At 52.0% G+C, this 14,709-nt stretch overlaps 1 protein-coding gene across 4 annotated transcripts in view; it reads right to left on the bottom strand.

The window, feature by feature from the left end:
* The window catches only part of LOC121269227 (2',3'-cyclic nucleotide 3' phosphodiesterase), a 132,062-nt gene that overhangs the window by 17,815 nt on the left and 99,538 nt on the right, over positions 1-14,709 (bottom strand). The window contains exon 1 of one of the 4 annotated variants that reach the window (XM_041173774.1): positions 7,919-8,042. The exons of 1 other annotated variant lie outside the window; for it this stretch is intronic. In XM_041173774.1, the coding sequence (XP_041029708.1) occupies positions 7,919-7,942 (24 nt within the window). In that variant the 5' untranslated portion in view covers positions 7,943-8,042. Of the gene's footprint in view, positions 1-7,268; positions 7,461-7,583; positions 8,043-14,709 lie in introns of those variants that run through there. 2 more of the 4 variants (XM_041173775.1, XM_041173773.1) reach the window with 2 other exon arrangements.

Genomic DNA, 14,709 nt, shown 5'->3' with positions numbered 1-14,709 from the left:
AACTGCCCCAGCCCAACAGGCTGTGGCCAACCACGGGTCGGGGTCACTGAGGGGAAACGCGTGTGCCTGACCTGCAGAGGACAGATTCCCCTGGGAAGGTGCTGGTGGCTCAGGAAGCTGAGCAGAGACACGGGGGAACGGTACAGCTGACTGGGAGTGACTGGGGGTACGACGCCCATCGGACCATTACCGGGAACCGCCGGGGGGAGTGGTGGGGGGGGGGGGGTGTGGTGGTGAGCGTGTGCTGGGACAAATGGTGGAAATCGGAACAGAGAATCCATGTCTACATGTGGGGATCACGGAAGACCTGCCCCACGGGCGTATCCATTATCTTTTCCGCAGTCTGGCTGGACAAGGGGAAGGGGGTGGAACGGGATTCCCACCTACACGCTTGCATAACCCCACCCTCTCCAGCCTCAGTTAAGGCCACTGAACTCGTGGCACGCGCCCAAAGGCCTCTGCCCACGGCCCCGAGAGTAAGGACACATATGGAGAAGTGCCCTGCCACCACCAAGGGACCAGGGAATGGGCTGGTACTAGTGCCGACCGAAACGGTGCTATACCAGGGGGTACACTACGCGGTAGCTTCCGTGATTCTGAACCTCACAGGAGGTGGACTGACCTGAGTGGTGCCCCAAGGAGACAGAACAGCTACACCAGGCCCTGTTAAGAGAAACGTTCAGGAAATTCTACAAGCTCGATTTTGCCGATGTAGACAAAACAGAACTGGACACTACCCACACTGAGTACTTTAGCAATGCAGGGAACCTGGAATGATGTTTTCACAGCGTATAATACAGGATCCTCTGTGATAAACAGTCTGGATGACATAGAATTGCAATCACAAATAAACAGTTTAAAAACACAATTACGATAAACCTTAACAGAGGAGAACACAGGGATAGGCTCAGAGCTACCCGAGGACCAGACCATGATGGTCCATTTCAAGGAGATTATTGCTGAGTTAGAAAGGCACGCCAAAACAGTGAATGTTCTCATTCGAGAGGATAGGAATGCACCAGACCAGGCTGCACAGCATGAGGTGTGTGTGCTGTACGGGGCACGGTTACTGGGCAAGGGCCGCAGCAACCTGGAGGATTTAAAGCCAGGTTTAGTCCCCTCCTGGAGCAGCAACAAGCACCTCGCAGCCCTCCACCCATTTGAGAACTCACTCAGCCCGTGTCAGGTCCGCCCAACCTCTGAAGCCTACCCTGTCCCAGTGGATTGTGGGCGCTCCAACCACACCATCATGGGTATGGTAGTGAGGATGCTGGACATGGATGGGACAGCCCGACCTGCACCGGTATATAGGGTGGAGAACATTGGAGTCATTCAAGTGGGGGCACACGTCCGGTTTGCAGTGGCCCCACCTTACATCATAAAGTGGGAGCACATGATGACAGGTACAGACCTCTCTGGGTGCCGGAGCCGGGGTGCACACGTAGTACTGTGTCCCCAGCAATTGAACACCTATTCCAGACCACAGTGCGGGTTTAAAACTGCTGGTGCATGGCTTATAAACTGTACCATAGAGGTAATGGCACAAGGCCATGTTCCCCCAGAGGTAGCATATATAGGGGGTGGGACATATTGTGTCACCACAAGCGCGCCCCACTACCAGCTTGGACAGCACATCCGGTGTCCGGTAAGTGACAGCAGTTTTTGTTTTAAACCCGAGGCAGAAGTTCCAGTGGCCCAGGAATGGATTGTCCACATTCCTGAACCCTCCACTGCTCACCTCACTGTTAGGGAAAACATTACCAACCTGCAGAGCTCTGTCACACATTTCAGTTACAAAATTCTCCCTCTACCAGAACATCTCACTAAACTACTAAAATCTGTAGAGTTATCTCAAAAGTATTTCTAAACTTTGGAACAGGAAACACAGGAGATAGAGGGAGAGATTCAAGGTATCACAGTCTCACCCTGGTGGGACATTTTCGAAAGCATAGAGGTCCCTTCATGGGTCAGAATGGCTTCCTACATCCTGGTGGTTTGCCGGCTGGGAATAGTGTTGTACCTGTTGTGCTCTCAGTGCAAGAGAAAAGGCAAAATCCTCGAGTTCCAAAACAAAAGGACCCGGAAGAAGCATCATGCTAAGGTGGAGAGAGAGACACCTGTTTGAACCTTTCATATATTTTTTTTGGTGTTCCTGAATAAAGGTTGGTTTTTTTTGTGTTCGGTTATTTTTAAGAAATACTTTTATGTGTTGTATTTTTTAATAAAGATGTATGTGCACCAAGTGGGGTGTTGGACCCTCTAAGTGTTTGGATGTAAATAACTGCATTTTGCCTCTGCATGTTTACGTACAGCACACTTTAAAGAATGGGGAACGTATGTGTCATGAGATCTTAGATAGGTAATTACAGGGGAAGATTGACTATGGAGGGTCGGGAATTTTGTTGTTTTTTTCCAGTATGATACTTGAAGCAAGGGTTTAAGTATCACGGGGGGGCTGAAGGGTTCTCAAAATTCCCACATTTTTCATATCATCAACAAGGATATGACTTTTAGACTTTTATGGCAGAGGTTCCAACAGCTGAGTTAAGTGTAGAACCCAGCAGCCCATGAAGGCCGAGGACTGGACATGCCTGGGCTTGTTGAGTGCAGTGTGGATTGTTGCCTGTAACCAGACAACGAGAGGAGGCAGAATATGCATTCTTCCCTTTAAAACAATCACCCCAGAGGAAGACTTCATCTTACACGAAACTAAAGCTCATAAAAATCTTGCCTAAATAATCACTACTAACTACTAAGGCAGGAAGGCAGCAATCAATGCAATTATGCGAGTCCATCTATACTCCACATATACAATGGCTTTCAGTTCAAAACTAGTTACAGGGACAGGAAGACAACGATAAGCATCATGCGAGCACATTAAAAACAACGAGACAACAATCACCTGAAAAAGCCCAAATCAGACAAAGAACTAACCTTGGTTTGGTTTCAGATAAGAAATTCGAAATAAACAGTATAACACCAGTTATGAAGGGGGTGGGCAGTCTTTGAAGGGTGAGCAGTTTTGGAACAGTTGAAGCAGAGTTTAAGCAGGGAGAGGGAGCTGAACCAAGCAGAGGAAGGAGATCTGGAGGTTTGCAGGCCCGCAGGTGAGGGGCACGGGGTGGCAGGCTCAACCGAAGACAAGGCCGCAACCACAGCCCTCCACGAGGATCGACCACCCACAACCGCGCCCTCCACCCAACAGAAGAACCTTCGCAGATTCCACAGACCAGGACCACATGGGGATAGCAGGCCCCAGAGGACACAAAGAGCGTACCCCAAAACCGCAACCGGCTTACCTGGCCGGATTTCGAACTGTCAAGGAGCCCTGGGTTGGTTAGCATGATCCCTGACCTCTCCTAGTTCAATTTAGTTAGGTTTTGGGGGTGGGGCAAGGGTAAGGGGATTAGTAGCGTGATTTTCCCTCGTTATGCCGTGTGTTCCCCATTCTTAACTCAGTGTACTTTGTACGTCTGTGTAATCTCAGTGTAATCCTAATGTTATAAATTCATTTGTGACTTCAATAAACCCAGGTTTTTTTTTTTCTTGCACCAAAACCAGTTGGCTGCTGCACTTTGTCACAACCCCCAAATAAGTCCAAAGTCTAGAACCCAGGGAGTGGGAGCGATTCGGACCGCTCAGAAGTCAGAGGGTGAAGCTAACACACACACCACCACCCCCTGCACAAGCTCCCACAAACAGCGATGTGATAATGGTCAGATAATGTTTTTTATTATGTTGATTAAGGGATAAATATTGGCCAGGACACTGGGGAGAACTCCCCTGCTCTTCTTCAGAATACTGCCCAGCAACCATTAAGCTTGCTGTCTGTCATTTTATGGAAGACATGCAAATGTAGAAATTGATATTGTCTAAGCCTTCTTTGAAAGCACTGGGTGTCTGTGAACATTCCATAGCTTCCATCTGGGCTGATCCCCAGAGCAGTGTCTTAACCACTTTTTAACCTCCCACTACTGCAGGTCTGCTGGCAAATAATGTGCAGCAGCTGGCAGGATTACTCAAGAAGGGGGGGATTCCTGGTGAATGAGTCAGGCTGCGAACAATAATTTATCGAGTATGTTGTGCACATTAACAGCTGACACACAAAAACAGCCTATCCAACTAAATGGTGCGTCTACAGAGGTGGCTGGAATTAAACAACGTGAAGCTGTAATTGAGGTCTCTAAATTAAAAATTCTAACTGGGTTAAACTTCAATCTTGCAAGTCCCTTGTGATTTGTGCAAGAGTGGTCAAACATTCTGCCTCCAAGGCCTCAGCCCCTGTGTTATAAACATTCCACTGACCCCCTGTGACACAAGGAGTGTTTTTCTGCATAAAAATTAGTTACACAGTTAAACAATATCTATATTTACATTTATTGTTAGTTTACTCACTTAAGGTGAACCTTGTTGCTAGTGCTGGTTTGCTAAACACTTTGCGGCCACACCTCTCCTTCCTGTATCTAGAACCTGCTCCAGCCCCTACAATCGTCCGAGATAATGGAGTCATAGAATCTCACAGCGCAGGAGGCCCTTCGGCCCATTGAGTTTGCACCGACACGTGAGGAACACCTGACCTACCTACCTGATCCCATTTACCAGCACTTGGCCCATAGCATTGAATGTTATGATGTGCCAGGTGCTCATCCAGGTGCTTTTTAAAAGATGTGAGGCAACGCGCCTCCACCACCTTCCCAGGCAGTGCATTCCAGACCGTCACCACCCTCTGGGTAAAAAAGTTTTTCCTCACATCCCCCCTAAACCTCCTGCCCCTCACTTTGAAATTGATCTCTTCACTCTTCCAATTTTGGCCTCTTACACATCCTGGTAGATGGTGGTGTAGTAGTAACGTTGCTGGACAAGTAATCCGGAGACCCAGGTTACTGCTCTGGGGACATGGGTTCAAATCCCACCATGGCAGCTGGTGGGATTTGAATTCAGTTAGTCTTAGTAATAGTGACCACAAAAACCTATTTGGTTCACAAATGTCCTTTAGCGAAGGAAATCTGCTGTCATTACCTGGTCTGGGCCTACATGTGACTCCAGACCCACAGCAATGTGGTTGACTCTTAACTACCCTCTGAAATGGTCAAGCAAGGGCAATTGGGGATGGGCAACAAATGTGATGTCCACATCCTATGAAAGAATAAAGAAAAATCATCAGCATCTGTGCCTCTAGCAGGTTCTGGAACTGCCCCTTAAATCTCTCCAGCTCTCACAAATCCTTGAAAACTTATCGTTGTAGCCTTTAGCTACCTGTACTAATATGTGGCTTGGTATCAAATTTTGCTGGATAACAGTCCTGTGAAATGTCTTGGGATATTTTAAAGGTGCTAAATAAAAGCAAGTTGTTGTTGTTGGGCTCCGGGCATTCCCAGGATTCAGCAGTTTGGTCAGATCAGTGACAATCAGGAATAGACAAGCCGGCTGCTTTACATCAGCTGTGAATCATTAAGCAAGTGTTGCATTCATTTCAAAAAGAATCGCTGGTTAATTTGTGACTGTGTAAAGTGCCACTGGACTGATCCACAGTACAATTCCTCACCTTCACATATATCAGCTTGCCTTTTAGTTCAATCTCCTTCTCCAATGTTGAAAGCTTCTCCTCAATGGAGTTTAAGTGCTGTTGAATTTCTCGAAACTGTTCCTCCATTTTCCTTTAGGATCTTCTCTTTGTTCCCTGAGATCACTAGTTAAACAAGGCTCCTTCCCAGCGACAATCTCTGTCTCTGAGTAACAATCTACAGTTAAGCCACTTCCCCAACAGCTCTTCACTGGAAACAGCTCACTCCTCTTGAGTGACAGCTGCTCTGGTCAATCACCTCCCTAGGCACTCCTTTAACGGACAAAACTGACCATTCAACACCACCGGAAGGGCGGGATTTACAGAGTTAATTGCAAGAAGCGCGCACTCAAAACTCGTTTCAAAAACAGAAAATGCTGGAAAAACTCAGCAGGACCCTTCTTCAGAGCACTGAAGAGTCATATTGGACTCAAAACGTTAACTCTGTTCCTCTCTCCACAGATGCTGCCAGACCTGATGAGTTTTTCCAGCATTTTCTGTTTTTGTTTCAGGTTTCCAGCATCCACAGTATTTTGCTTCTATCTCAAAACTTGTTTGTTCAGTTTAAATTTATATTAATTCCTGGTATTAATTTCTTTCTGACAAGACAACATGCTTTGACGGACCCCTTAAAACCTTCTGTAGACCCCTAGCTGAGTGCATCCCCCCCCTCACCCCCAACAGTTGAGGGGTTCTGGCTCATGGGCAGTTAGGTCATTTTTAAGCTCTACATCCATAGTTTTGATCATTGGGTGAGGGAATCCCTTTTCACTCCAATTTATAATGGACTGGTTGTTGAAGGTTTCAAGAGCTTTGCGATCATTAAACTGAGGCCCTATCTGCCCTCTCAGGGGGACATTAAAGATCCCATGGCACTATATCGAAGAGCAGTCAAGTTATCCCCAGTGTCCTGGCCAATATTTATAATTCAGTCAACATCAGAGAAAATGATTGGACCAGATCTTCTGCTATCGGGAGCAGTGATGCACTGAACTTAAGTTGTTGTTGCTCATTGGGACCCTCGGAAGTCGTGACCTCTGCACATGCATTGTAATTACCCGGGAAGTTTAAACTTCCAATGGGCTGATCTGTGGTGTCCAGGGCACTATGCAAAAGTCTCTTATATTGGTTTCAGTGTCAGAGACTTGGGCTAGGTACGCACTAATTACCCGGATACTTACCCTAGAATTGTTACACAATTTAGTCTCTGGTGTAACTCAGTGGTTAACAGCATAACTCAGCCCAACACCACAACCAACCCCCAACTGCACACTCTACCCAACCCGATCTGACAACCACTCCCAACCTGATTACCGCCCCCCCCCACCCCCAACCTGCTCCAACTGACTCCCCAATCCGACTATACCCCCGGCCTGTCCCAGCTACCCTACTGCTCAACCTAACTATGCACACCCACACCCTCCCAACCCCACAACCTGACCGCACCTCCCCCCAACCTAACTAACCTCCGCCACAAACCCCAGACCCAACCTGACCCAACTGCCAACCCCCCCCCACCGACCTGACCCGACTAACCACCAACCCAACCACCGTCCCACACGACCCGCCTCCCTGACCCAACCCGACTCCCTGTGACCCGACTACCGGCTCCCATCACCCATCCAATCGCTTCCCCCCCGTTACCCTCCTGACTCACTCGCTCGCTATTCCCGCTGAAAGACTTGACACCTTTAAAAGACTTTACCTGAACACGGCATCTAATGTTGCAAAAAGCCACTGGGTCCCTGGGGGTGGGGGGCTGGTCCTCCCTGCCCATCTTCTCCTGCGCTCGTTGGTGTTCACCTTCAGGGGCTGAGGCCCTGCTGCATCTGGGATCAGCACACCCGGCCTGGAAGGGCGCAGAGGGTGGTGAAGCGTGGGGCGTTGCTGCTGATTGGAGACCTGACCCTGGGAGCTTGCTGTGCGCAAATTGGCATTACCGCTGTGACCACGCCTCAAAGGAACTTCACCAGCTGGAGAGCTATCTCCACGCCATAAATTCTGATGAAAGATCACTAACCTGAACAGTTATCTCTGTTTTCCTCTCTCTCCAGAGATGATGTCTGGTCTGCTGAGTATTTCCTACCCCTGCTGTGTTAATTTCAGGTTCTCAGTATCCGCTGGATTTTGCTTTTCTTTATCAATCCACGTTTTTTAATTGAATTGGGGGGTGGGGTGGGGGATATTGTTAATTAATTAGAACCAATTCGTCCTGAAGAATTGCAGGAGGGGAGCAGTAACAGGGAAATGAAGCTTGCAGAACGGAAGGGGCAGCAGAACAATGACCAAGATGCTGAGGGAGCTGGATCTCCGCTAATGCAGCGCAGGGTTTTGCTGATTGCGCTCCGCACTCACCAGCCTCCAGAGCCCAGCTCGCATCCCAGCCCCGGACCAGCAACAACCAGCGGACAAAGTCACAGCAAAACGAAACCAAAAATAACATAACAAGCGCGGACCCGACACACACACACGCACACGCGTGCTCGCCCCCCGACGAACAGGGTTCGCGCGCGTCCCGGAAAAAGAGACAATAGAGCGTGCGCGTAACAGAGAATAAATCGCACAGCTTCTCAGTAACATTGTCTGTAAATCCCAGTGAGTCCCCTCCCTCAGTGTGTACCCTCCCTCAGTGTGTCCCCCTCCCTCAGTGTATACCCTCCCTCAGTGTATACCCTCCCTCAGTGTGTCCCCCTCCCTCAGTGTGTAGCCTCCCTCAGTGTGTACCCTCCCTCAGTGTGTCCCCCTCCCTCAGTGTATACCCTCCCTCAGTGTATACCCTCCCTCAGTGTGTCCCCTCCCTCAGTGTGTCCCCCTCCCTCAATGTATACCCTCCCTCAGTGTGTCCCCCTCCCTCAGTGTGAATACCCTCCCTCAGTGTGTCCCCCTCCCTCAGTGTATACCCTCCCTCAGTGTATACCCTCCCTCAGTGTGAATACCCTCCCTCAGTGTGTCCCCCTCCCTCAGTGTATACCCTACCTCAGTGTATACCCTCCCTCAGTGAGAATACCATCCCTCAGTGTGTACCATCCCTCAGTGTGCCCCCCTCCCTCAGTGTGTACCATCCCTCAGTGTGTCCTGCTCCCTCAGTGTATACCCTCCCTCAGTGTATCCCATCCCTCTGATAGTGTGACTACCGTTCCTCAGTGTGTACCCTCCCACAATGTGTACCCTCCCTCAGTGTGCACCCTCCCTCTGACAGTGTGACAACCCTCCCTCATTGTGTACCCTCCCTCTGACAGTGTGACTGCCCTCCCTCAGTGTGTCCCGTCCCTCTGATAGTGTGACTACCGTTCCTCAGTGTGTACCCTCCCACAATGTGTACCCTCCCTCAGTGTGCACCCTCCCTCTGACAGTGTGACTACCCTCCCTCTGTTAGTGTGACTGCCCTCCCTCAGTGTGTCCCGTCCCTCTGATAGTGTGACTACCGTTCCTCAGTGTGTACCCTCCCACAATGTGTACCCTCCCTCAGTGTGCACCCTCCCTCTGACAGTGTGACAACCCTCCCTCATTGTGTACCCTCCCTCTGACAGTGTGACTACCCTCCCTCAGTGTGTACACTCACTCTGATAGTGTGACTACACCCTCTCAGTTTGTACCCTCCCTCAGTGTGTTCCCTCCCTCTGGCAGTGTGACTACCCTCCCTCTGTTAGTGTGACTAACCTCCCTCAGTGTCTTCCCTCCCCCTAACAGTGTGACTACCCTCCCTCTGTTAGTGTGACTACCCTCCCTCAGTGTGTCCCCTCCCTCTGGCAGTGTGTCTACCATCCCTCAGTGTGTACCCTCCTCACTGTGTACCCTCCCTCACTGTGTACCTTCCCTCTGACAGTGTGACTACCCTCCCTCAGTGTGTCCATTCCCTCTGACAGTGTGACTACCCTCTCTCAGTGGGTCCCCTCCCTCAGTGTATACCCTCCAACAGTGTGTACCCTCTCTCAGTGCGTACCCTCACTCAGTGTGTACCCTCCCTCTGAAAGTGTGTCTAACCTCCCTAAATGTGTAACCTCCCTCAGTGTGCACACTCCCTCTGACAGAGTGACTTCCCTCCCTCAGTGTTTCCCCTCACTCTGAGAGTGTGAATACCCTTCCTCAGTGTGTTCCCTCCCCCTGACATTGTGACTACCCGCCCTCAGTGTGAACCCCTCCCTCTGACACTGTGACTACCCTCCCTCAGTGTGTACCCTCCATCAGCCTGTACCCCTCCCTCTGACACTGTGACCATCCTCCCTCAGTGTGTACCCCTCCAACTGACAGTGTGACAACCCTCCCTCAGTGTGTACCCTCCCTCTGACACTGTGACTGCCCTCCCTCAGAGTGTACCCCTCCAACTGACAGTGTGACTACGCTCCCTCAGTGCGTACCCCTCCCTCTGACACTGTGACTGCCCTCCCTCAGAGTGTACCCCTCCAACTGACAGTGTGACTACCCACCCTCAGTGTGTACCCTCCCTCTGACAGTGGAACTACACTCCCTCAGTATGCACCCTCCCTCTGATAGTGTGACTACACTCCCTCAGTGTGTACCCTCCCTCTGACACTGTGTCTACCCTCCTGCAGTGTGTACGCGTCCTCTGACAGTGTGACGCCCCTCCCTCTGTGTGTACCCTCCCTCTGACAGTGTGACTACCCTCCCTCTGATTGTGTGACTACCCTCCCTCAGTGTGTCCCCTCCTTCTGGCAGTGTGACTACCCTCCCTCAGCGTGTACCCTCCCTCACTGTATACGCTCCCTCAGTGTGTACCCTCCCTCTGGCAGTGTGACCACCCTCCGTCAGTGTATCCCTCCCTCTGACTGCGACTACCCTCCCTCAGTGTGTACCCTCCCTCTGACACTGTGACTACCCTCCACCCGTGTGTCCCCCTCCCTCTGACACTGTGACTACACTCCCTCAGTGTACCCTCCCTCTGACAATGTGACTACGCTCCCTCAGTGTGTACCCTCCCTCTGACAGTGTGACTACACTCAATCAGTGTGTACCCTCCCTCTGACTGTGTGACTACCCTCCCTCAGTGTGTACACTCTCTCTGACAGTGTGACTATGCTCCCTCAGTGTGTACCCTCCCTCTGACACTGTGACTACCCTCCCTCAGAGTGTACCCCTCCAACTGACAGTGTGACTACGCTCCCTTAGAGTGTACCCTCCCTCTGACACTGTGACTACCCTCCCTCAGAGTGTACACCTCCAACTGACAGTGTGACTACGCTCCCTCAGTGTGTACCCTCCCTCTGACACTGTGACTACCCTCCCTCAGTGCGTACCCCTCCCTCTGACACGGTGACTACCCTCCCTCAGTGTGTTCCCTCCCTCTGGCAGTGTGACTACCCTCCCTCTGTTAGTGTGACTAACCTACCTCAGTGTGTACACTCCCTCTGACAGTGTGACTACACCCCCTCAGTGTCTTCCCTCCCTCGGACAGTGTGACTACCCTCCCTCTGTTAGTGTGACTACCCTCCCTCAGTGTGTCCCCTCCCTCTAGCAGTGTGTCTACCCTCCCTCAGTGTGTACCCTCCCTCTGACAGTGTGACTACCCTCCATCAGTGTGTCCATTCCCTCTGACAGTGTGACTACCTCCCTCAGTGGGTCCCCTCCCTCTGATAGTGTGACTACCCTCTCTCAGTGTGTACGCTCCCTCTGACAGTGTGACTACACACCCTCAGTGTTTCCCCTCCCTCTGAGAATGTGATTACCCTCCCTCAGTGTGTTCCCTCCCTCTGACATTGTGACTACCCTCCCTCAGTGTGTTCCCTTCCTCTGTCAGTCTGACTACCTCCCTCAGTGTGTACACTCCCTCTGACAGTGTGTCTACCCTCCCTCAGTGTGTACCCTCCCTCTGACATTGTGACTACCCGCCCCCAGTGTGAACCCCTCCCTCTGACGCTGTGACCATCCTCCCTCAGTGTGTACCCTTCCCTCTGACAGTGTGACTACGCTCCCTCAGTGTGTACCCTCTCTCTGACAGTGTGACTACACTCCCTCAGTATGCACCCTCCCTTTGATAGTGTGACTACACTCCCTCAGTGTGTACCCTCCCTCTGACACTGTGTCTACCCTCCTGCAGTGTGTACGCATCCTCTGACAGTGTGACTCCCCTCCCTCTGTGTGTACCCTCCCTCTGACAGTGTGACTACCCTCCCTCTGATTGTGTGACTACCCTCCCTCAGAGTGTACCCCTCCAACTGACAGTGTGACTACGCTCCCTCAGTGTGTACCCTCCCTCTGACAGTGGAACTACACTCCCTCAGTATGCACCCTCCCTCTGATAGTGTGACTACACTCCCTCAGTGTGTACCCTCCCTCTGACACTGTGTCTACCCTCCTGCAGTGTGTACGCATCCTCTGACAGTGTGACTCCACTCCCTCTGTGTGTACCCTCCCTCTGACAGTGTGACTACCCTCCCTCTGATTGTGTGACTACCCTCCCTCAGTGTGTCCCCTCCCTCTGGCAGTGTGACTACCCTCCCTCAGCGTGTACCCTCCCTCACTGTATACGCTCCCTCAGTGTGTACCCTCCCTCTGGCAGTGTGACCACCCTCCGTCAGTGTATCCCTCCCTCTGACTGCGACTACCCTCCCTCAGTGTGTACCCTCCCTCTGACACTGTGACTACCCTCCCCCCATGTGTCCCCCTCCCTCTGACACTGTGACTACACTCCCTCAGTGTACCCTCCCTCTGACAATGTGACTACGCTCCCTTAGTGTGTACCCTCCCTCTGACAGTGTGACTACACTCACTCAGTGTGTACCCTCCCTCTGACAGTGTGACTACCCTCCCTCAGTGTGTACACTCTCTCTGACACTGTGACTACGCTCCCTCAGTGTGTACCCTCCCTCTGACACTGTGACTACCCTCCCTCAGAGTGTACCCCTCCAACTGACAGTGTGACTACGCTCCCTCAGTGTGTACCCTCCCTCTGACACTGTGACTACCCTCCCTCAGTGCGTACCCCTCCCTCTGACCCGGTGACTACCCTCCCTCAGTGTGTTCCCTCCCTCTGGCAGTGTGACTACCCTCCCTCTGTTAGTGTGACTACCCTCCCTCAGTGTGTCCCCTCCCTCTGGCAGTGTGTCTACCCTCCCTCAGTGTGTACCCTCCCTCTGACAGTGTTACTACCCTCCATCAGTGTGTCCATTCCCTCTGACAGTGTGACTACCTCCCTCAGTGAGTCCCCTCCCTCAGTGTATACGCTCCCACAGTGTGTACCCTCCCTCAGTGCGTACCCTCTCAGTGTGTCCGCTCCCTCTGACAGTGTGACTACCCTCTCTCAGTGTGTTCCCTCCCTCTGACATTGTGACTACACTGCCTCAGTGTGTTCCCTTCCTCTGTCAGTCTGACTACCTCCCTCAGTGTGTACACTCCCTCTGACACTGTGACTGCCCTCCCTCAGTGCGTACCCCTCCCTCTGACACGGTGACTACCCTCCTTCAGTGTGTACCCTCCCTCTGACAGTGACTACACTCCCTCAGTATGCACCCTCCCTCTGACAGTGTGTCTACCCTCCTGCAGTGTGTACGCATCCTCTGACAGTGTGACTCCCCTCCCTCTGTGTGTACCCTCCCTCTGACAGTGTGACTCCCCTCCCTCTGTGTGTACCCTCCCTCTGACAGTGTGACTACCCTCCATCTGATTGTGTGACTACCCTCCCTCAGTGTGTCCCCTCCCTCTGGCAGTGTGACTACCTTCCCTCAGTGTGTACCCTCCCTCACTGTATATGCTCCCTCAGTGTGTACCTTCCCGCTGACACTTTGACTACCCTCCCTCAGTGTATCCCTCCCGCTGACTGCAACTACCCTCCCCCCGTGTGTACCCCTCCCTCTGACACTGTGACTACACTCCCTCAGTGTACCATCCCTCTGACAATGTGACTACGCTCCCTCTGTGTGTATCCTCCCTCTGACAGTGCGACTACCTACCTCAGTGTGTACCCTCAATCTGACAGTGTGACTACCCCCTCTCAGTGTGTCCCCTCCCTCAGTGTGTACCCTCTCAGTGTGTCCCCTCCCTCTGACAGTGTGTCTAACCTCCCTAACTGTGTACCCTCCCTCAGTGTGTACACGCCCTCTGACAGTGTGACTTCCCTCCCTCAGTATTTCCCCTCACTCAGAGAGTGTGACTACCCTACCTCATTGTGTACCCTCCCTCTGACAGTGTGACTAACCTCCCTCAGTGTGCTCACTCCCTCTGACAGTGTGACTGCCCTACCTCAGTGTGTACCCTACTTCTGACAGTGTGACTATCTTTCCTCAGTGTGTACTCTCCCTCTGACAGTGAGACTAACCTCCCTCAGTGTGTACACTCCCTCTGACAGTGAGACTAACCTCCCTCAGTGTACCCTCCCTCTGACAGCGTAACTACACTCACTCAGTGTGTACCCTCCCTCTGACAGTGCGACCACCCTCCCTCAGTTTTTATACTCTCTCTGACACTGTGACTACCCTCCCGCAGTGTGTCCCCTCCCTCTGATAGTGTGACTACCTTGCCTCAGTGTGTACCCTCCCTCAGTGTGTACACTCCCTCTGACTGTGTGTCCCCTCTCAGTGTGTCCCCTCTCTCAGTGTGTCCCCTCTCTCAGTGTGTCCCCTCTCTCAGTGTGTCCCCTCCCACAGTGTATACCCTCCCACAGTGTGTACCCTCCCTCAGTGTGTCCCCTCCAACTGAGAGTGTGTCTAACATCCCTAACTGTGTACCCTCCCTCAGTGTGAACACTCCCTCTGACAGTGTGTCTAACCCCCCATAACTGTGTACCCTCCCTCAGTGTGTAGACTCCCTCTGAGAGTGTGACTACCCTCCCTCAGTGTGCCCCTCCCTCAGTGTATACCCTCCCCCAGTGTGTACCCTCCTTCAGTGTGTACCCTCTCAGTGTTTCCCCTCCCTCTGACAGTGTGATTACCCTCCCTCAGTGTGTACCCTCCCTCAGTGTGTACACTCCCTCTGACAATGTGACTTCCCTCCCTCAGTATTTCCCCTCCCTCTGAGAGTGTGACTACCCTCCCTCAGTGTGTGCACTCCCTCTGACAGTGTGACTACACTCCCTCAGTTTGTACCCTCCCTCAATGTGTAACCTCCCTCTGACAGTGTGACTACCTCCCTCAGTTTGTCCCATCCCTCTGATAGTACGACTACCCTCCCTCAGCTTGTATCCTCCCTCTGAC

This window comes from Carcharodon carcharias, chromosome 23 (assembly GCF_017639515.1).
Source record: "Carcharodon carcharias isolate sCarCar2 chromosome 23, sCarCar2.pri, whole genome shotgun sequence".
Lineage (NCBI taxonomy): Eukaryota > Metazoa > Chordata > Chondrichthyes > Lamniformes > Lamnidae > Carcharodon > Carcharodon carcharias.
Note: the sequence above shows the minus strand (reverse complement) of the source record. Positions and strands in the feature narration are given on the sequence as shown.